The sequence below is a fragment of the Macrobrachium nipponense genome, chromosome 35 (assembly GCF_015104395.2).
Source record: "Macrobrachium nipponense isolate FS-2020 chromosome 35, ASM1510439v2, whole genome shotgun sequence".
Classification (NCBI taxonomy): domain Eukaryota; kingdom Metazoa; phylum Arthropoda; class Malacostraca; order Decapoda; family Palaemonidae; genus Macrobrachium; species Macrobrachium nipponense.
The window spans coordinates 16,756,050-16,779,681 of NC_061096.1; the positions used below are offsets into that span (position 1 = coordinate 16,756,050).

Consider the following 23,632-nt stretch of genomic DNA (forward strand, 5'->3'; position numbering starts at 1 on the left):
GAGTTAGATTCTCTTACAAGACAAAAATGGTTTCAAACCGACTTATGAGGTTGTGCCAGTGGTTGAAAGAGCCTTTTGAGCTGAATACAGAGTTGAGTTGTTTGAATATAGAATTTAGGCCAAAGGCCAAGAACTGGGACCTATGAGGTCATTCAGCGCTGAAATGGAAATTGACAGTAAAAGGTTTGAAAGGTATAACAGGAGAGGGTGGGCCGTAAGATGGAAGAAAGAGAATATGAAAGGAGGTGCAGTAAAAGGAATGAAAGGGGATGCAGTTAGGGATCGAAGGCACGCTGCAAAGAACCTTAAGTAATGCCTACAGTGGTCCATGAGTGGCAGGGGTTCGCGTGGGGGGTCAAGTTAGCCACAACCTGCCCACTCTATCACTAATTAAGATGACCCAGGCCACAGCAACTACGGAAAGCAGAGGCTTCGTCATACTGTCCCACCACATGCTGGTGCAGCCTTTTAAGTCCAATACAAAGTATCCCTGGCCAGGACGAGAATATCAGACAACTGGAGCAGCCATCTAAAACCTACTTCATAGATAATTAAAGTAATATGATATGGGAAACCCTACACCACGTACATAAACGCATCTTCCACGGGGAGACTGCAATTTTCGAGTTCGTTAACTCCGCCTCGAACCTTTATTCTAACGCTCAGGTGATAATGACGATTCAAGTAACTGCGCAGCTTATGAATGTGGACAGTTTTTCTAAACTATTTCCGGGAGACAAAACGAAGGACAAGAGAGTCCTGTCAACGACAGTCAAGTTAAGAGGGACGAGAAAAAGGTTAAAGCAGGGTAACTGTTACTTTCGACTGACGACAGCTACAACCTCTTGATAAAAGACTTCCAGGTCTCTCGTCACTACATACAGTGGTATTTCATAAACAACTAAAGATTTGTTAGCAATCAGTCATTGTTCATAAATACTGTAATGTAGTAATGAGAATAGAGTAAAACAAGTGCGACAAACTCATGGATGAAATCATCAATACTTTTCTGTTCAAGGAATGGCAACATTTAAATATGAAGCTGGAAGTACACAGAAAATTAAGATACAACATATAACAACTGCTCTAAGATTTATCATTATTTACATTATACTATAAATGTTGTGTAAATTTGGGTAAACGATGAGGACATTCAGGGTAGTAAAATATCTATTCATGCGTAATCAGCACAGTTCTCATTGGAATATGAAACCTTTTGGCTACTCAGTTGTAGAAAGAAATTATACAAATTGAAGTCTGTTTGACTTTCAGTATCGTAATAAAATGCACCATGGTTTATCGTACTATGAACCCCTTCAATGATTGCTAGTACTGCACAGGCAGCACTTACAATCAGTGTCTTTGAAATCATTGGAATACAACGCTCATTTCAAACTCAATCCAAATACTCTTCTCTCTCTCTCTCTCTCTCTCTCTCTCTCTCTCTCTCTCTCCTCTCTCTCTCCTTTACAATTTAAGATATTCTCTACAAGCTATAAGAGGATAGGAGCTCAGAATTAATGCTGTTATCTAATGTAAACTTCTATAACGCAAGTTTTAAAATAAAATAAAAACTTTGAATTCCTCTGAAGGATCATCACAAGATTATTAATGCGGGATTTTCCGTTGAAATTCTGCCAGGTTTTTAGTTTTCTGCAAAGGCAAACTACTGAGAGTGTTTTTTTGTCTGTCCGACCGTCTTCAGATCTTAAAAACTACCGAGGCTAGAGGGCTGCAAATTAGTATGTTGATCACCCACCCCCGAATCATCAAACATATTAAATTGCAGCCCTCTAGCCTCAGCAGTTTTTATTCTATTTAAGGTTAAATTTACTCATGATCATGCGTCTGGCAGCATTATGGGTGCTAACAACAACGGCCACCACCGGGCTGTGGCTGCAAGTTTCATGGGTGATGGCTGACAGTTTCATATAGCATTATATGCTGTACAGAAAACTCGATTCCGCCGAAGTAACTGCGGCGTAATTGTTACTTGTTTATATAAATTGACTTCGGGGATAAAATTGTGGGATTCATGTAATAAAAAATTATTAGTTTTGCAACAAGTAAATTGTGACTAAACAATACTGAAGTATTCAATTGACTACTCAAAGGGTATATTTAAGCTGTGTGTCAAGTATAGTTTACTAAACCAGGTTGCAGAAAAATTACACATGGAAAGGAGAAAGAAAGAGAGGCACCATAAGAAACTTTGGGAGGAGAAAGATTTTAAAGTTACGAGAGGTAAAAAAAAGACAACTTTTTCTATGACGAGAAAGTCGACGATCAAAGAAAATGAAAAAAATAGAAATAACAGTAAATTAGTGAAAAATGATGGACATGATTCATAAAACAGTATTTTGGTGTTCAGAGTTGTCATAATTAAGCAAAGATTTTTTCAGTGACATATTTCCTTGAACGATTTTTTTCTTAATAATGAGAATAAGGCCTATTTTTCCCATAATAAAATACCGTTATTTCTAGGTTTATGAAATATATGCAGAACAGAACAGAATATAGAATTTAGGCCCATGGCCAAGCGCGGAGACCTATGAGGTTATTCCGCGCTGAAAGGGAATTTGACAGTAAGAAGGTTTGAAAGGTTAAGAAGAGGAAAACCTCTAACAGAGGTAGGAAAGTCAGATGGAAGTAAGAGAATACGAATGGAGGTACAGTAAAAGGAATGAAAGAGACTGCAGTTTGGAGCCGAAGGGGACACTGCAAAGTCCCTTAAGGAACTAGATGTAAAGATCTCAGAGGTAGTACTTTAAAATTTAAAAAAATAAACCTGTGAACAATCTGCTGAACAGATAATACCTTCACTTATAATGCATACATTAGTCAATTGACTTCATTCAGAGACTTAAGAGATACTGTGGCAGTATCATCAGTCATGTTTGTATATGAACTCATACTTAAGGTATGAAGTATTTTGGAGCTCATTTTCCTTCATAGGCAAGCATGCAGCGGCACGATGACATAGTTATGCTCTTTTAAAATGACTTGCTTTCGGTCGGATATTTTAAACCTCCTAAATAAATAACATAATTGATAAATATGAATGAACATGATCAACTTTTCTTTCAAGGCGCCTTACGGAAAAATGTCACATCGTCTCTGTGTTAATATTCACTTGAAACAAGTACAACTATTTCACTGACAAATTTCGGCCAAAATCGTTGTGAGCACCCACAGAATATATTACAGTGGTTTCATGTGCATGTCTTTGCTGACAAACTATGCACCAAGTAGCCAATACTTATGGCGAAAATAAAGGCGACTGGGCAGGTACGAACGTCTTCGATGTGACTGTAAGCTTTATAAAAATTATTTATCCCTCGCATATATATATATATATATATATATATATATATATATCTATATATATATATATATATATATACTATACACACACACATATATAATATATATATATATATATATATATATATATATATATATATATATATATATATAGAGAGAGAGAGAGAGAGAGAGAGAGATGTACATCAGGTCCCAATACTATTGGAAAATCACATTTAACAGTTAATATACAGATTAATGTCATTTGAACTTCTCGCTCTTCCTGCTTCCATCCACTGTGAAATTAAAACTATATATGCCGAGGAATTGAAAGAAGACGCGTATTATCCACATTTCTTTATCACTTTCTCCGCTTCCGGTTAAACGTCTATCAACCAAAAGAATGAAAGGGCGCTTTATCAATGTGGCTGTAACGAACGTGCTTTGAGAGTTCAATGATTTTTCTAAGGTCTGAACGTGACTGTGAGAACCTTTGTCCTGTGGTTAGTAAAGGATTAGGGAAGGGGAATGGAATACCTATTAACAAAATTCCTGAGCCAATGAAGATTTTACTCAGAATAATTTAACACACACACATACATACATACATACATACAACTACATACATACATACTACATACATGCATATATATATATATATATATATATATATATATATATATATATATATATATATATATACATACATATATATTGTCAATGGGTTTAACAGGTCGCAGTCAAAGGAACTTTTAGTCTTAGCTACCATAGAACGTAATTTTTTGTTGAACGGTTTGTTATATAAGCAAACTGATGGTGTAAGCATGGGATCCCGTACAGGACCATCTTTGGCTAAAGCTTTCATGTGTTTTATGGAGAAAAAATGGCTAGACGATTGTCCTTTTGGATTTTAAGCCCTAATGCTTAGTTCACACATTCAGATACCAAGGCACGCATGTCCACGCACAAACGGAAATTGGTAGTTGGCAACGGCTTACGTAAATACAACGCAAATGTTCACCTTTGAAATATAAGATTAATTTGATATTTATGCTAGTAACCAGGGCATATAATATTTTTTCTAGCTATTTGAATTTGCATGAAGAATTGGAATTTCTAAGGACGCTTTTAAAAAAACAATGGCTATCCATTGAATTGCGTGAATACATATATTGGTTAACAACTTTCAAAATAATATATAAACAAACAACCCAAAACTACCGCTAATGTAAAGAAACCTGTTATTTACTTATCTTTATCTTTTACTGGAACTCACAGTTACGATTTAAAAAAGCAATTAATTTCTATTTTGTCCACTGGTTACCCTCAGCTGGATATCAAAATATATTTTACTTTGCAAAATAAATTAAGTAATTTCTTTAATATTAAGGACCCTAAACCATCAAGCCTTCAGTTAAATCAGTTCTATAAATGGCAGTGTAGTGGTTGTGATGCCACTTTCGTCGGAAAAACTGCCAGATCAGCTTGGACGAGATGGTTTAAATACCTCGGTAAGTAATTTCGTACAGGCAATTATCTCTCAAGGCCTAATTACAGTGCAATTAGAGAACACAGTGAGAAGGCTGTGCACCTTTTACATATTGATGATTTTTGTTTTAACCCCTGTTCAGTTTGCTACAGACTACATTTTAGAAGTTCTATATTCCTTCATGATAAAGCCTTCTTTGGCTAGAAATGTGGCTGTAACCTCACTTATGTGTTTTTAGTCTGCATTTTACTGGTTTGAATATTGACTACTAAGGAATTCAGAGCCGATGAACCACGGTTTTTCGGCAACACCTTTTTGTCAAAGCATCAGATAAAGGTGAAAGTTGGCAAGTGCATATTTTATAACCCTACCTAATGTTTGCTAGTATTATTTAGTACCTAAGTTCAATAGTTCTGGAACTTATCAGAGTAAAAGTGAGTTTCCTATGCCAGAGCCATCAAAATCACAGGAAAGGGTTTCAAACACTAAAGTGACAACCTCTGACGTCATGAGACTCCACCCAACTGTGAAGAGTTTACATCTGGGGAAAATATCTCTTCACTGTGGGTGGCTCTGCCCACTTCCCAATGACACTAATTGATATTAGTAGGATGCCCATCCTAGGCTTCAGCGATAGCAATGATGACGAGAAGGATTTGTCATCTTCCTCCTGATTGCATTATCATTCTCAATAATTTTATTATTATTATGTGGAGGTATCACCACAACTTCCACAACAGTTGCTGGGACCAAGACCAAGAGAGACAAGGTCTGCCCAGTTGGGTGGGGTCGCCTCCCACGGTCCCACCTAGGGTAACTATGTAGGCGATGACGTATCTTAAGGTGGCCTCACACTAGGCCTTTTTTTCTCCAGCAGTGAGCCGTTGCTGCCGAAAATGGAAAACCGGGAGCTTTCAGCTCGAGATTTTTGCTTCCCGACTGGACGGGAAGCAGCCAGCACGAACCGCTAGCAACCGCGTAGTGTAAACAAACAAGATGGCTGTTGCTGATAGGATGTACTCTCAGACCTTTGGCTTTTCTTCTCCTGAGCCACTCTCGAACCCACAAACGTTTTTTGTTACTCTTGCATCCACATAAGATTCCGAAAACACATCACTGCAGCACATCTTGCAACAGTCTAACAATTTCTGGGAGCCATGATGATATCAGCTGATCAATTTTGTTTACTTTTTCCTACTGCTCCTCGAAACCACGAGGTCCTAGTGTGACGATACAACACTTTTGCTCGCGAGCATCGGCTGGATGCTGGCCAAAACCGCGAGCAAGAAATGACAAGTGTGATACCTACTTTAGAGGTAGTACATGCTCATCACGGCAATTCACCTGCTGACGCAACAAGGAGGTGGACAAACTCCGCCTACATGGGGAATTTGGGGGGAAGTGAACAGATATGTTGTTAGCGTGGAATTCTTCCATTTTCTTGATATTCTCGTCGTTTCTCCACATAATGAACCAGTCTATAGCTCATTGGTTAGACCTACATCTATTTAGGGTGGGAATAAAAAATACAGTCCGTTTTGTTTTACCTAAGGATTCGACACTATAGCCTTCTAGTTGCTGCAGCAAAGGATGAGTGTTGCCTAGTAACTATTACCCATTATAGAAATAATACTTATTCACGATAGAGTACATCTTGCTACAGGTCTTCTTGCTTTTATACAAATCTTACTATGGGTCTTCTTGCTTGTATACAAAGTGGCAAGACCGTAGCACAAATGCAGTCTTGCAACCACGGGGACAATTCTATATCCTGTTGAAGCCTAGACTGTGTTAGTGACTTACTGCTTAACTGGTGTGTGGGCGGAGTCTAATGACGTCATATTATGTTTAAGTCACAAATGGTTTTTTGGATCCTTTTCTGTGATTCTCTCGGTTCCGGCATCGGCGACTTCATTTTACTCAATAAATATCAAAACTATCGAGCTTAGGTACTAAATAATACATGCAAAAATTAAGCATGGTTGTAAATATACACTTGGCAACTTTCACTTTTATTCGATGCTTTGATAAAAAGGTGTAGCAGAAAAACCGTGTTTCATCGGCTCTGAATCCTTAAGTAATGTATTTATTGTTTATTTGTACCATCAGTGTTTGTGACTTAAATTTTGTATTTTGCTTTATTTCATTCTATTTATTCATTAGTTTTGATAAGCCATCATTTAAAGTTCTTTTATTAGCCACCGTTTAACGCATTCTTATAATTTTTATGTACTTTTGCTGTATTATTGTGAATTTTATTATAAGAAATGTAACGCCATTATCATTTCAATTTGTAGGTTGATAACAAGTGATAGTAATACTCGAAACATGTCCCAATAAAGCTGTGTAAAATGCTTATCAGGGTTTTGGCCTTTGTGTGCTTACTGATATGTAGATGGCGCTTCCCATTGCTACATATATAAAAAAATAAAATATCATTATATATATATATTAAAGTATATATAAATATATATATCTATATATATTATAAATTATATATATATAAATATATATATATATATAGATATATATATATATATATATTATATATTTATATATTATATATATATATATATATATATATATATATATATATATATATATAAAATATTTGTTTATGTATGGACCTTGTGGTGTTATTGGTAGCATTCTCGCTTATCAAGCAAGTGGGCCCTGGTTTGTAATTGTAATTGTCCGCTTATTCGCTATGTCGGATAGTACAGCCCTTATGCACGCAAATTTTTGCTATTTACTAATGTGGTACTGTTGTATACCAGTGAGCTAGCCATCTATTTCCAAGCCATCTCGGCTATTGCTACTTTCTCTCCCATTTTACTGGTCCTTGGTACCTTCTTCAGCGACCAGAAAGTATCCAAGGTAACATAAAAATTGTAGTACCGTCTCTTCAAAAGCTCGGCCTTCCACTACATCATGCGCAAGGTCTAGACTCTAGTCTAGAGCCTAGACCTTGATCATGCGCTCCTCCTCACTCGCTCCCCGTCTTCTCTTCTTATAATACATCTCAGCCATCGCCAATCTCATATATTTTGCAGTCCCGTCTATCTCCTGTGATACCATCTATTACATTCGATACATAGTATTGAGTTTACCCACAGATCTTTCCAGCAGCATCCATGACCAGTTTCCCGATCGTACTTTTTCTCTGCTTCCTTTCCAGTTACCATAAAGTTGTTTTACTGACAATGATTTTTAAACATTTCTGTAATCTCTTCCTTTCATTCTACTTTTATTTTTGGGTAATCTGCTCCTCTATATAAATCTCTGTAGCTTCCTCCATTACTATGATAGCCTAGATAAGTTGGAATGTAAAGCAAAATCCTCTTGGTATAAGAAAGCTGCTTGGAAGAACTTTGGGGACATTTTGATAATACTTTTGCAAAAGTTTATATTTAAATAGTTTTTCCATCTTAGGTATAATAGCAAGCAACGAGGAGCCTCTGTGGAAATCACCAACTAGACAAAGTCTTGCTATAGTTTAAAAAACCCTTAACCTTAAAGAACTTGCGCTCAATCTATTGGCGTCTCGGGTCTCGATGAGGGAAACTGCCTTCACATCAGACTCCTAAGGTTTATAGCAAGTTTCCAAACTTTGAATTTGGGATCATCATTTTGTAACATTTACTTAACAGCTCTTTCTGAATGTTACGCCAAGAAAGGTGTTATAAAGTGGAATATCAATTTCACATGATGAAGTAACGCACAGGCCATATCTAAATATATACTCCTATAATTCACCGACAAGACTTAAGATGTTGGGTTTTCTAAGAAATATTTTGTAATTGAAAGAAGCTTTTGTGCGCTCCCTGGGAAGTACACCAATTATTTTTACTAATCATAAAGCTTAATTCTTGACATTAAAAATAATCATTGCTGAGACTGAAAAATATATTAAATCTTCAAGGTTTTCAGTAACTACGAATCATTAAATGTGTTTGCGACTATGCAAGTTTAGGTTATGTAATTTTGATAAAACACGTTTATCATACCACGAAATTTGTCGAGATAGTTTACCTCATTAGAACAAAACAAAGCTGGAATCAAGTTTCTGGTGTTTTTATATGATTTAAAACTAAACGCAGCTAAAAGATGTCCTTCCTGTAGGGCCAGGCTAAGGCTAAGACTAGGCTCTGGCGTACCTTGTTGTTTCATTTCTTCTAAGAGTGAGTCAGTATGAAAATTTTCATTTCAAGATCACCTTTGTGGATAATTACTAATCCAGCCAGGTTATAAACCTCTCAGTTTAGTTCCTGCACATGCACTTGAAGTATATTCCCCTGAATAGACATTTCAGGAGACATGCTAGAAATAATACCTGTGGTGGCAGGGGCAACAGGACTTATAAAGAAACCTGAGAAAATATCTTCAAGCAATACCAAGTTGCCCAAGTATAAATGAGGTGCAGATTGCTCCCCTCAAAGGAACGGTTAACACCTTGAAAAGAGTCCTCGGATATGAGGCTACTGGAATATAGAGGGGCAACCATAGACCCCAGGCTGGGGGCCTTGATATAAACTGAAAAGTAAGAATAAAATAAACCAGAGAGGAGAGATATCAAAATATTTATTTTTTTATATAGTAAGTATATTAGCCGGCCCATTCTTGAAAACATTATCCCGATAGTGTTGCTCACTATTTTATATCAATAATGGAATAATCGCTGTAATGATGCTAAACATATATGCACACTGCAACAACGGCAGTACTTCAGCACCTACAAAACTGTTTACAAGCAGCTCAAAGAATATACGACATTAACGTCGTAGAGGATATTTGTCCTTCACGTTTAATTCACTGTAAAGATGCCTAGATGAGTAGTGCTCCTAAAAACGATTTGCTACTACGAAAAAGGAAACTGCATTGCCGGATTACCCGTCTCAAAGTTACATAAGTATTGGTATTAACTTCTTATGTATGATTTTTAAAGTTTTAGCTTTTTTCTAGTTCTACCTATGTGTGTGTATTTCTGATACTACCATGAAATCCACCATCATATAAGGTCAGCTGCGCCTATTGCAAACATTTCCACATTAAGCACTTTAGAATTAAGCAACATCATACAGTGCGAAATAAATCGTAATAAATATATTAAATAAAATATCCAAATGGTTCATAAATCGAAATGATCATAAAATACAAACAAATGAACAATAATTCACATACGATAAATCTGCTTAGCTCAAAACAATGAAAAAAAAAAAAGCTTGAGAGAGACGACAATTATTGATAACCTACCTTTGTTCCTTTGCATTTTCTGGTGCCGGTACAAGGTCTTTTTTATCACTGTCACCAGAGTCGGACTTTTCGTCCCCGATTTCACAAACGGCGCACACTGTGAACCTGCTGTTTGCGATTTTATCATCAGCATGTTGATTGGGACATTGTTCAGTGTTATCGCTGTCTAACTTGGCACTTTTAACCGATGCACTCCGCGGAGAATCATCACTTGTACTGACTTCGGATTCAATTTTGGGAACTCTAGGCTTTGTGGTACGAATCTTGTCAAATTCTTTAATGACTTCCCCATAAAGCTTTTCTGATATTGACTGCCTTGCGGGAACTCTTGATGTTCTCGGATTTATATTTCTCTCTATGACTGAAGAGTCATTAGAATTTTGGTCATTATGTGAACGAATAATGGGTAAATCATTATTCAAATCTGGCTCGTTGGAAGAATTATTCTTTTGGTCCAGAGTCGAGATTCTGTCGGGATTGGTACTTGTTTCTTTTGCAGCCAAATTACCTGAATCAGAAACCGCTCCAGTAATCACATTTTCTTTCGCCGTAACCGGAGAGGACGCGCCTGTGCATGTCAAAGGCGCATTATCTTGACGTAGTTCAGTCTCACTATTTTGCTCAAGAACTTCTGTGCTTTCTGATAACTCTGGTTCTGGACTCTTCCTTTTAGCTTTCGAAGATTTGTCCAGCTTACTGATTCTAAAGGAGGCAAACCGCTGAGCAAACCCAGAGGGCCTCTTTTCAGGACTCGTTCTCCTGTCTGAATTATGCCTTTTTTCCAGGCCACCTTTCTTGTCGGGAGCTAGGCCATTTTCGGGCGATAATTTGCTGCTATCTGTGGAATATCGTTTTTCCGGGCTTAACCTCCTGATAAAACTTGGTCGTTTGGTTGGAAGTGACTTTTTGTCGACATTTTGACTGTTCTCGGACGTCGGGTTGCGAACGAAACCGTCACCATCTGAAGCCTTTGGTTTCTTTTCGGGGCTTTGTGTTGCGCTTGAACTTGTGCTCTCAGAATCGGAATCTCGTTTGGAACTTTTCGACGAATGGCCAGATAGTTTTTTAGCCCAGCCAAATACTTTAGGCATTTTCTCAGTGTTTTGATGATGATCAGTTCGTGGAAATATAACACACACAAAAAAAAATACTTTAAGATAACTTGTAATGTCTCACTTGCCCTAATGTCTTCTTGTTTTGTATGCACTAGATATCGTCCCAATTGGCTGATAACTCAGCCTCGTTCACTGAAATACACGCAACTGAAGAAAACGTTTGCAGTCACCAAACAAATCTCAGTTCAGTACCATCAATAAATTATCAGATCAGGCTTTTCTGCCTGGCTGGTCTTTTCAAAGATGCGCATCGCAGTTTGTGATGAGGGAGGGGTTAGTAAGGCTATAATCCCAACAACAACAGCCGTCTGAACTAAACCAGAATGAAGCAAGGTCGGTTACAGCACCGGTGCACAAATACCCAAACGCTATATTTGCTGGAAGCTCTGGATACATAAAGGTATTTGAAACTGATCGCTTCCTTGTGGAGATACTTTTTCGACACTGTGTGCTAGGTTGATGATCCTTGTTGTGAAGCCAGTCTGTGACATACAGCAATCAATCAAACGATCAGAGGAATTCGAAAGCTTTCACGATCACACCTGCAAATAAAAACAAAACGATTAGTTCTTTTGAAATGACTTTATTGATAACGTTATGTGAAACGCTAATCATTCATGAACGCTTTAATACCTTATATGGTATTTAGTATAATTATCATTAGCATGACTGAATGCTAATTGTTCTGCAAACCGTAAAAGAATGTAATTTAAATCCAGACACATTAATGAACTGAATTCTAATTGCTGTACTACTGAGAAACATGGCTGCTAACAATGTCATCAAACAAAAAAGTATGACCAAATTAAACACTAGCATATGCTGTAACGAAACTATGGTTAATAATTATAATATTGTATAAGTTATGCGCGAGTGGAAGTCGTGCCTACGTACATCTGTGTCAGTACGAGTGTTCGACGAATTTACAGCTAAAGCGCTCTTCTTCTCTCTGTCTCAGTATGAACACCCTGAGCAAGCAGTCACTTGATTTCTCAATCAATTGACAGTTTCAATAACTTGACTTGATAACGAAACTTTTCCTGATAACACTGGAGTATTTCATTGGAAAAAAAGGGGTAGAGTAAAGGTCATTTAATAAACTGAAGAATTGGCGTTTCATCTCTTGTTAGGTAAATACCATGAAGTATTACGTTCAACATCGAGAAGGGAACAGCTGTGACTGGGTGAGAGAGAGATTACTTTAGTGAGTAAATAAAGCATTGCTTTATCTCGAATTAAGAACCTCGTGTGAATATCTGAAGTGCAAGAAAAGCTATGTCGTCTTGAGTGGTGAGCACATACAGTTTATTTCGTACAGATCAGGTGTGGCCAGACTTTTGGACTCAGAGATCTACTCTAAAGACTGAAACTCGTTTACATAATCACGTATTATTACGTGAGAAAACAAAATTAAAAAAGTGCCATAGTACGATAAAACATGACTACAATTGCCTCATTTCCTCATCCTCGTATATATATATATATATATATATATATATATATATATATATATATATATATATATATATGAAAGTAGCAATATATATATATATATATATATATATATATATTATATATATATATATATATATTGCTACTTTCAAAACGCATATATCCCCTCTTTGACTGTATAAAATGTTATGTATAGGATTGTGCAACATTTTTCAGATTCCTAGCTAGCTTAGAGATAGGATGTTTTAAATGTGAGTTCAGATTTTGCATAGCATAATGTAAAAGAATATATAACCTAGAATGTAGAAAGAAAGAGAATATCTTTGCCCGTTCAAAGCTAGAATTGTTTCAGTAACTTTTCATCTCCTCGAGATTAAGGGAGCTTGAGTCTTCGTTGTGTTTTTAAAAACATGTCAGTCTTAATTATCGCTCGACCTCCGTCTTGATCAGGAACAAACATGAATGTATACTCGTCTCATTCGCGTTCGTCTTTGTCAAAGCCATGTGCAGATTTCACATTTTGTATGTAAAGTTGCATCATAATGGAAGCTTCTGGAAGAATTATTGCCCAAAACGTTTTGTGTCGTCTCCACTGTCCAGCTTCCGTAAGGGAGAAGTTATTCCTTACATCTTAGAACCGTGAGGCGTTCAGATTTCTCTCTCTCTCTCTCTCTCTCTCTCTCTCTCTCTCTCTCTCTCTCTCTCCATTGCATAGCACTTTTGATTTTAAAGTAACGTAACGATTTCGTACTTATTGAATGGTCACTTGTAACTTGTAAATTTCAGATTTGATATTTCTTAGAGGTTATTTAGTGTTTTTTGTGGAATCTGAACAAACATTGTTGTGTAACAGCACCTGGTTTTGTGGAAGTGTGAAACAAGCCTGCACCATAGAAAGAAAGAAGTTAGTATACCAAGGTAAAGTGTGTTATATTTTTATTAGTTGCAACTAATAACTGATGGTTACTACGGTTTGGTAAAAACTAATAACTAAGTTACAGTGGTTTGAAAGAAACTATTTACGTTTTTACACATTGCAAATTTTTGTGTTTTGTGTTTATTCATTTGAAGTTATTTTTATGTTTTGTGCATTTGTCCATTTTCTTGTTGAAGTGTGCTTTTTATTTTATATTCTGTGTGATTAATACTTTTGCAATTTTGGTATTTTCCACATTTTTCTGTATTTCCATTTGTATTCACAATTTAATTGACTTAGTTATTTTCATTAATTAATCATTGCACATTTAATTAAATTTAACACTTTTGAATTAATTTGCATTTACTTGAATTCTTTTCAAGTTTAATTGTTGTTTAGCACTTGTGAATTAATTTCCAAATTTCAATTATTGCCTAACACTTTTGAATTTTGATTGAATTAATTTCCTTGAATTTTGTGATAAATTATTTTTGATTTAATTTTACTTAATTTGATTCAAGAATTAATTAAACTTTACTTTGTTTTCAAGTAACAGCAATTTTCCCTGATATTGTGAATTTCACTTATAAATTTTGAGTTTAATAATAAATTTTTGTATTTAAAATTTTTATAAGTGTTTTCTTTATCTTACACCAGTATATTTGTATTTAATTATGATTATATTTAGCTTAGGTAGAAACATAGAGTGGTAATTGATCTGTTTTCCTTCAATTAACTTGAAGTGACTTAGAACCAGGGAAGTACTTAGATTTCTGAAATCAGGGAAATACTTAGACTTTTAAAGTTGTTGATGGAGTGATGCCCTTTGATTAATTTAATTACTTACAAGATTACCTCACACCTGTTTTGATGAACTTAGTCTGATTTTCTGCAATACTGGTAAGTTGTTAAGGGATCACTGTTGCCTTTAGAGTATTCAGTCGTTTAGTAACTGTGATGAGGGTTCAGGTGTCTGGCTTTTGTGAGGTAACAATTAATGAATGGTAACTTGGTAAGTGTAGTAACCAGATACTTGGCACTTCGTCACAATATATATATATATATATATATATATATATATATATATATATATATATCCATATACCGATCGACTTGCACAGATGATAAGTCATTTGTTTTCTACTGGCCTGAGAAAACCTAATCGAAGTCATCAACTTTTTCTAAGATATCCACGAATAAAACAAATAAAATAACGCCGAAATATTACTGAACTATATAGGATGAATGTACAGGTCTTAAAAACTCAAGTTGTCAAACATTGCGATAAAATGATTGAGTCCTCAAAAAAAGTATTTTAAGGTGCCCGATAAAGTTCAGAATCGAAATCCATTGTGTTTTATATTTTCAAACTTTTATAAGAACAATCATTTTAGGTTTGTGACCAACCCTTATTGGTAATTACCCAGGTGTAATCAGCGCACTAATTATAGTGATTATAAAAATATTCCATACATAAGTTAGTATTGTTACACTATCAATATTCAAAGAAAGTTTGGCTTTTAAAAGAGAAGTCTAGAGAAGTTTTAGGAATCTCAAAAGATTACTTTTAGAATCCTAAGATAGCTTTGGTAAACATGGATTGATACCGAGAGCGATATGCAAAATAAAATTTCACTATCGGGAGATGCTTTAATGGATCCGGAAAGATAACCAAACAAAACATAAAGAAAGCACTGAAAAACAGACTGATATTATAGAAAAATGAGTAACTGGGCAATGATTACATAAAATAGAGCGTTGATTTCTTATAATTTCTAGTAATTCTAAAATGCAGTAATTTCTTTATGCCCAAACTTGGTAAGTGTTCAATTTCAGTTTCTTAACATACAGAAGGTTTTACGTTTATGTTTCTAAACAGTGTCTAGGTTTTACTGCTTAGGTCAAATTTATGCTTTTAAACCCTGAAGAAATTTAATTTGTAATGTTCCTGGACAGAAATGATAAAATTCTTCTACTTCTAACAGTTTATATTTTTAAAGACGGAGAAAATTTATGATTAATTTTTTTGCTCTTTAATACAGAATTTAAAATTTTCGTTCCAAACACAGACATTGTTAAGTATCTTATGATTCTCAGCGTCAAGAAGGTTAAATCTTAAGGTTTTTTAAGTGGAGATAATGTTCCTTTCTATTAAGATTACATTGGAATTCTTAAACAGACGTTGGATATAATGTTTCTAATTAAACAGAACGTTAAATTTCCTATTCTAAACACAGAGCAAGAGGATGAGCCACAAGATCTTGGAAGGAACGCGGAGACGAAGGTTTCTGTGAGGCGTTCCTCCTCCTCCTCCTACCTGAACAGGTTAATCCGGAGGTCTCAGGATCGGTATCGACTTACAACCTGAATGCTGATTCTCCTTCCCAGCCACGAAAGGAAAAACTTGATCGATAGGGGTATGATAGTTAAGACAACAGTGGAGAGAAACACTGACTGATTGACTTCATGCTGAAATTCATTGTTTGCTAACAAATTTTATTTGTAGTACAGTTACTAGTTTCTCGCCCAAACACGAGAGAGAGAGAGAGAGAGAGAGAGAGAGAGAGAGAGAGAGACGAGAGAGAGAGAGAGAGAGAGAGAGAGAGAGAGAGAGAGAGAGAGAGAGAGAGAGAGAGAGAGAAACCCGTTGTATCATAGTCCTACTACCTTGTCACACTGTACTTGCGACATATAAAAATAAAAAAACTCTTTTAACGTACTAATTTTATTTATTTATTATATGTCTTTCATACTTTCGCACTAAAGGTTCTTTGACGAAATTGCTTCATGATTTTGTACGTTACGCATTATTATAAGGTGGAAATGGGTCTACTCGTTAACATAATACACGAATGAAACTCCCGAATGCTCAGACGAATAAAAAAAATATACGTGTAAGCATGTTCTCATAAATACCAAAGGAAGAGTACGGCCTTTGGGGGGAGAGAGAAAAATGCAAAGAATCCTTCCCCATTTGGGGGCAGGGAATAAAAATAGTCTCTCAAAGCAACTGGCTTTAAAACCTACAATCTTCTCATATCACCCAAGTGAGAGGTCAGACCAGAGACTGTCACGTGACCACAGAAGACAGACGGATTAGGAATAACAACTTTCAAGATGAGCACACGAAGTGCAGCAATCCTTATTTCAACGACGTCGAGAGACCAGCTTTTGACAGAGGCGCCCTATTCTTGAGAACCCTGGGTTATTATAGACAGCAGTATCTTAGGAGAATCCTCAAAATGAAGTGACTTTTCAGAAACGTGAACTAGGGTCTGTTCAGAGAAAGCAGGTCTTTTATTCATCTGAACATCTATTTTTAAATTAAACTATTGCAATGTCTAGACAGCCCATCCACTAAAATATAAGTGGTTGCAACATTTTCAAACCCGCGACTGTTAACATTTCTATTCAGTATATAAAAAACAGGATTGAATTTCAGTATCCTCTCATAGACGACAAGGAACCTGAAGGAGTGCTGATAGTGCAATGTGAAAGAATTTTTTCTTGGAAGCTCAAAACTGTAGTAGGTTTTCTCAACTCCAGTAGAAGAACCATTACGAAGTAATCTTGTCTAACTTGCTTTAATGATGACACTGACAAGCATCTTTTGCCAAATAAGGACTTAGCCATGCAAATTACGAAGACGAAATTTATATAACATATGGTCTATTGTTCTTACCCCTTACTTGATATTTTCATTTTCTTTCCTATAATCAATATTGAAATCTATTTGAAATCGCTACACCTGATACCTTCTGTGATTTCATGATGTATTCCAGCAGCACAACTGCCAGGTTCCCTATTAGATTATTCTATTTCTCATTTTGTTCAGCTGACTGAAATTTCTTTAAAGCTAAACTTTTTTAATTAGAGGAGTGCAAAGTGTGCTAATGACTTTCACACAGAGGCCTACATAGAGAAGTTGGTCTCCTTCCCTACTTCTCTTAACTTTTATGTTAATGGTCTACATAACTTTTTTTTTAAATTATAAATTAATATTATTATGAAACAGCGTGTCGAAAAATCCATTCTTCACAGACAACTTTTTTCTTTTATAAGACTACTGTTTATCTCGTTAGTTCTTATTGTTTCATGTTTATTCAATTGATTTGGGATAGACACTTGGATATCAAATGTACCAAAATTTTTACGTGGTTCTCTAATAATTTCAAAAAGGCTGTTGACAATAATCAGGCAATCTGTCAGTTAGAACACGAATCTAACATATCAGTCTTCTTAATGTTTAGAGATATTTCTCTCCTTGGAAGTTTCCCAAGCTTTTATTAGTTAAGAACACAGTTTGTTTCTGTATCAGTTAGGCTAACTTTCCAACAGTTTCCTTGATAGATTAAATACAAGCACTTTATGTCACGTACTGCATGTCTTGTGCGTAATCTCAGTAATTCCCACGGTTGAATAATGTCCTGTTTATATTCCTGTAAACATTAAATGCGATGTAATTTCAAGAGGTTGTCCAGTTTGTCAAAATGTCAATATCTCTTCAGAGGGATCATATCATCCCTCTTGCTTCACTTTCTCACTCGCGTTGTGTGGAATTTGTAAACATGTCTCCAGTATTCTTCCAATCCCTCTACCTCTTGACTTCTGAAACCTAAAATACCTTATCAAAGGGCAAACCTCTACGGTCTTAAGAGCCTTCCAAGTGAGCTATAGGCAGCCTGTCAACACACATTAGAGTTGACAGGATGACTATCCTTCCAAGAAAAATGGAAGACACTTTGTGCGTATCATTATTTCTTAAGTATATTTATCGCTTCCCAGTACAAATACAAAAATACGCCGACCCACCCGCACAAACTTATATATATATATATATATATATATATATATATATATATATATATATATATATATATATATATATATATATAGAGAGAGAGAGAGAGAGAGAGAGAGAGAGAGAGAGAGAGAGAGAGAGAGAGAGAGAGAGCTACAAATCCTGAATACAAAGGAATCCAATTGCGTGTGAATTGGTGAAGGAGAACAGCCCCCGTTAAATATCACCTCCTGGGTCTTATACAAAAAGGATATTTACAATACCCATCAGATAATGTTTTGGTATTTACCCGAGGCCATAGTTAACTTTGATGTAAGAGGGTACCTGGTCCCTCTACATTTAAAAGAAGGGAGAGAGGTCACGGATTGCCACTGAATTCCTGTAGTAACAATTATACTATCTGTCCAAGCATCTTACGAATGTAGTCTTTCATATGCGTAGACTTCGCATCACTTTTAGTTGCACATGTATTGGGTATGCATACCTACGTACTACTTTATTTGCGAGAATTAGTTCAGGTATTCGTGAAGGGGAGAGAGAGAGAGAGAGTTTTGGTCAGTAAGTATGACTGATTTAAACCTAAGAGCAAAATGCACTGATTTAAAGTAAGTTCAAATTTTTTTCGATAGTTTAAACTACCAATTCCTTGGGTTGCATTTTGGTTTACATTTTTGTTCCTAATTGGCAATATATTAAGTTTCTAATTGTCACGTTTTCAAGGTAAGGAATACTACCACCGTAGGTCCTGCGTGTCGTGAAAGGCGACTAAAAGGACAGCTACTGCCTTGCAATCGTACTTTTTTAGTAAAAGGCTAGGCCCACCGCCAATATCTGTGGAAACTGCTGCCTTGCAAGTGGACTTTTTAGTCAAAGGTGAGGCCCATCGCCAATAACTGTGGTTGATAACAGCAAGGGCATGCGGACGTAAAAATCCCTTTGCCAAACAATAAACCATGCCTGATGTTTGGAGAAGGTGCATCAGGCAACCGACCCCTTAATGCCCTTAATGTAAGCATAACGGTGGGAAAGATAAAGAAGAAGAAGAAGTTCTTGAGAATGAGACATGTGTATTTCGATGCTCGGCAAGATTATCTGTTGCATGCTTTTCTTGATCTTCTTGACCTGGTTTCCATCCTTTTTCCTTTGGGGCAACTACTGCTCCTTATGAAAGCTATATCTGATAATAGGTCATTGTGTACAATGTGACTCATACTAAACACAAGCACAACGTATATGGCTCATATAAATATATCTCATGTGGCTTCCCGTGAAAAAAAAGGCTAAAAAATGAGGCGAAATTATACCTACTAAATCTTATACAATGTATAAAAAGAAACAAATTTCAAAGCAGGCGCCATAAAGCATGAAGCATTATCAAGAAAAATAAAAAAGAACATGTAACATCACTTCTAATTGCGAACGTCTGGCATCGCAAGAAATTGCTTGACAACACAATGGAGAAAAAGGCAATATGTTCCACCAGCCCAATTTCCTCCGGTATCTTCCTCGTCAGGTGATTCATGAACTTGATTTTTACGTTTTTTGGATGATCCTTGGCCTTGATTTCAAATAAACAAGATTATTCAAAGTGACGCTCACATTTTTTTCAAGGTGGAACAATCAGGCAGTATTCACTATTCCACAACCTGTAAAATATGTTAGGATTCTCACCAAACCTTTGATATAACACTACAGCAGAAATGACCTCAACAGCCAAATTTATCGATCATAACTTAAATAATTTCCGGTCTTAATTTCAAGTCAGAGGGTATTCAACATTAAACCTTATACACTGAAACACTATGCTTAGTAATACTCCAAACACTCACTATCTTTATGACGTCAGACATTGTATGAATATCAGATAAGGAATTCTGGGGGCGTCATCTATTGATACCTGGCCTAATCAGCTACTGGCATTTCTCGTTGAGTGAGTGTGTGTAACACAGATTGAGATTACATGCATTAACTGAGTGTATAAATTACTGCCAATGAACGTAACCTTTTACCGTAAGCAACAAATTATGCAATAGGTGGCATTTCCTAACTAGATATGAAGTTCTGTCACAGTCACGCCTATCCAACATCCGGTGAGAGAGAGAGAGAGAGAGAGAGAGAGAGAGAGAGAGAGAGAGATACTATATCCACAGCTGTGTGCGTGTGTGTGAGAGAGAGAGAGAGAGAGAGAGAGAGAGAGAGAGAGAGAGAGAGAGAGAGAGAGTTTGATATACATCCACAGCAATACAGGAGCTTCGTTGTGTTTAAGATTATTTGCACTTAACGTATTTTGATTTAGTGCTTTCAGGCAATATAATTACGTTGAAAATAAACAAATCAAAGGGTCCATTCCAATGTTTGCAGCCAAGAAAAACAATGCAGCTAATAAAGGAAGGCTGTTTCGCTACTTATGCAGGTCAGTCTTCTATGACCAAGGGTGTAGTCAGAATAGGAAATAAAAATAAATTCGAATATGAAATACAATTTAAATCAAATATAAAATACAACTATAATTATAATATAAAACGCAATTAAAATTAGAATATAAAACACAACGATGATTGGAATATACATACAACTAAAATCAGAATACAAAATACAACATTTGGAATATAAAATACAAATAAAATTAGAATAGAAAATACAGCTAAAATCAGATTATTAAATGCAACTGAAATCGATTATAAAATACAACTAAAATTAGAATATAAATCACAACTAAAATTAGAATATAAAATACAACTATAATTATGATATAAAACACAACTAAAATATAAATACAAATTGCAACTATAATTAGAATATAAAATACAACTATAATTAGTATATAAAATACAACTAAAATTAGAATATAAAACACAACTATAATTAGAATATAAAATACAACTAAAATTAGAATATAAAATACAACTAAAATTAGAATATAAAATACAACCATATTACGATATAAAATACAACTAAAATTAGAATATAAAACAACTAAAATTAGGATATAAAATGCAGCTGAAATTCGAATATAAGATACAACTAAAATTCGAATATAAAACACAACTAAAATTAGAATCTAAAATAAAACTGAATTTAGAATATCAAATACAAGCTACGCGAATTCCTCTCATGATACCTTCCACCGACTGCAGTTCCCCCTTCCTTCCTTTTGAAGCCTCTAATAACGGAGCAACGGGACATTATCTGCCCACTTGTCAGAACGACCTAGCCACCCCCCACCCCCACCCCCTCCCAGGTGTCTGCATCACCTTGTGACGATTAATTACCCTCTCAAAAACAGACTAATGATGCCACAGTTGACGACCTGACATCATACGTAGGTGTCTGAGTGAGTTTCCAAAAATATCTAACCCCATCGACATCCCGGATAATCAAACTGCCTTTCATTGGGTGCCCGTAAGTGGAGAGAAACTAAAGAAAAACACTCTGGGGGTCTTAAAATACTGATCATTAAGCGTCGTGTTATTCCTTCTCAGAAACCGTGCGTTGATTCTCAAGTTGAATGGCTCTTTACAACGTCAATAAATCTTTACACTTTGATACCGGTTTTATCCGAGTTCTGCCGGTTATTTGGGATTAGCGATATGCTATACGGAGATATGCTTTTACCACATATTTAATGATGTTTGTTCTCTGATAAGTAAATACTGCGGACAAAATTAAAATCTGAGCATCCTAACAGTATGTCCTGACTCCTGAGAGAGAGAGAGAGAGAGAGAGAGAGAGAGAGAGAGAGAGAGAGAGAGAGAGAGAGAGAGAGAGAGAGAGAGGTATGAATATGAAGGTAAAACCGTTTTTTCTTATAAGAGAATTTAACTCTTCGAAGATTAAATGACTTCCTCATTCAAGATGATTACTTTCACACTTAATGAAGGGTTATTTTTTAAAAGAAAAGTTTGATCTGTTCTAACAGAGTGCCCATCAGCTATGTCCCTGACTCCTGAGAGAGAGAGAGAGAGAGAGAGAGAGAGAGAGAGAGAGAGAGAGAGAGAGAGTTACAAGGATTAGGATGTCTCAACGACTTAAGACTTATTAGTCCATCCGAGGAGACATCGTGAGCTCACTTACAAATCTATAGGAGCAGGTTTTACTGTTCATTCACAGTGTCCTAGCTTTCTTTTAAACTCCTCCACACTGCTGCTGTTTACAACTTCTGGTGGCAGTTTATTCCACGTGTCTCACATCTTGTATGTAAAGAAGTTTCCACAATTGGATGTGTTGTATCTCTTCAATTCTGGTTTGCATCCATTATTTCTTATCTGGTTTTCGAGAGAGAGAGAGAGAGAGAGAGATTCAAAAACTACTTTATCGAGTAAATGTTCACGCCATGCTTAGCGGGGAAAGCAGGCAAAAAGTTCATTGCGTGACTGTACTTTAGATGTCCGGATTATGAGAGCATTGATATTTTCCGAGTTGACGGGAACACCGATCGAAAACTCACACAGCCTTGACTGTGCCTATGTGAAGGTAACGAAGTTCTTGGTAAATTTCAGGTGCAAAGTATTTTCACGCGTTCCAGTGTCATACTATACAAAGTTACCTGTCTTCTAAATTTCTTTGCGTGTTCTGCGAATTCCTGACAACTTAATGCTCAAACTGTAATACGTATATATTTATAAATACAAATATTTGTGTTTTTTGTGCAGGCGCAGACACACATACATATAAACATACATACATACACACACACAATATATATATATATATATATATATATATATATATATATATATATATATAATATATACATATATAATTATAAATACAACCAAGTAAAACCGAACATGTTTATTTCATAGGCGATCTAAATAATTATATGTAATATATTAACTAGTGAAGAAAGAAACAAAAGCCTATATACATTCATGAAATTCACATAAATAACTAAGGGAAAATATGCTCAAGTTAATTCTTAAACAAGTGTATTTATACATCTCTCTCACACTCACTCAAATATATAAATATACATATACATATATATATATATATATATATATATATATATATATATATATATATATATATATATATATATATATATAATGTACAAAACAGCTGTATAAATATTTACTAGCGATTATATATCCTAAATAGATTATTTCCAGTTGAAATTACTTTGATGAAAGACTTTTATATTATTTTTAGACAAATTCATTGTAGACGGTTTTACGAAATAAAAGAGTTTCAATGGTTCTTATGAACATTATACTTCATGAGAATATCAGTTTACTTCAAATTATATACAAGTCTTAAACTTCAGGAAGAGGTGAGTATGATTTTCCAAAGTTGATTGTTCA

General features: G+C 35.5%; 1 protein-coding gene across 2 annotated transcripts in view; it reads right to left on the bottom strand.

Annotated features, from left to right (window-relative positions):
* Positions 1–23,632, bottom strand: part of LOC135208441 (dentin sialophosphoprotein-like) — a 65,904-nt gene that overhangs the window by 10,799 nt on the left and 31,473 nt on the right. For both annotated transcript variants that reach the window (XM_064240627.1, XM_064240628.1), the window contains exon 2: positions 10,046–11,702. In XM_064240627.1, the coding sequence (XP_064096697.1) occupies positions 10,046–11,136 (1,091 nt within the window). In that variant the 5' untranslated portion in view covers positions 11,137–11,702. The remainder of the gene's footprint in view (positions 1–10,045; positions 11,703–23,632) is intronic.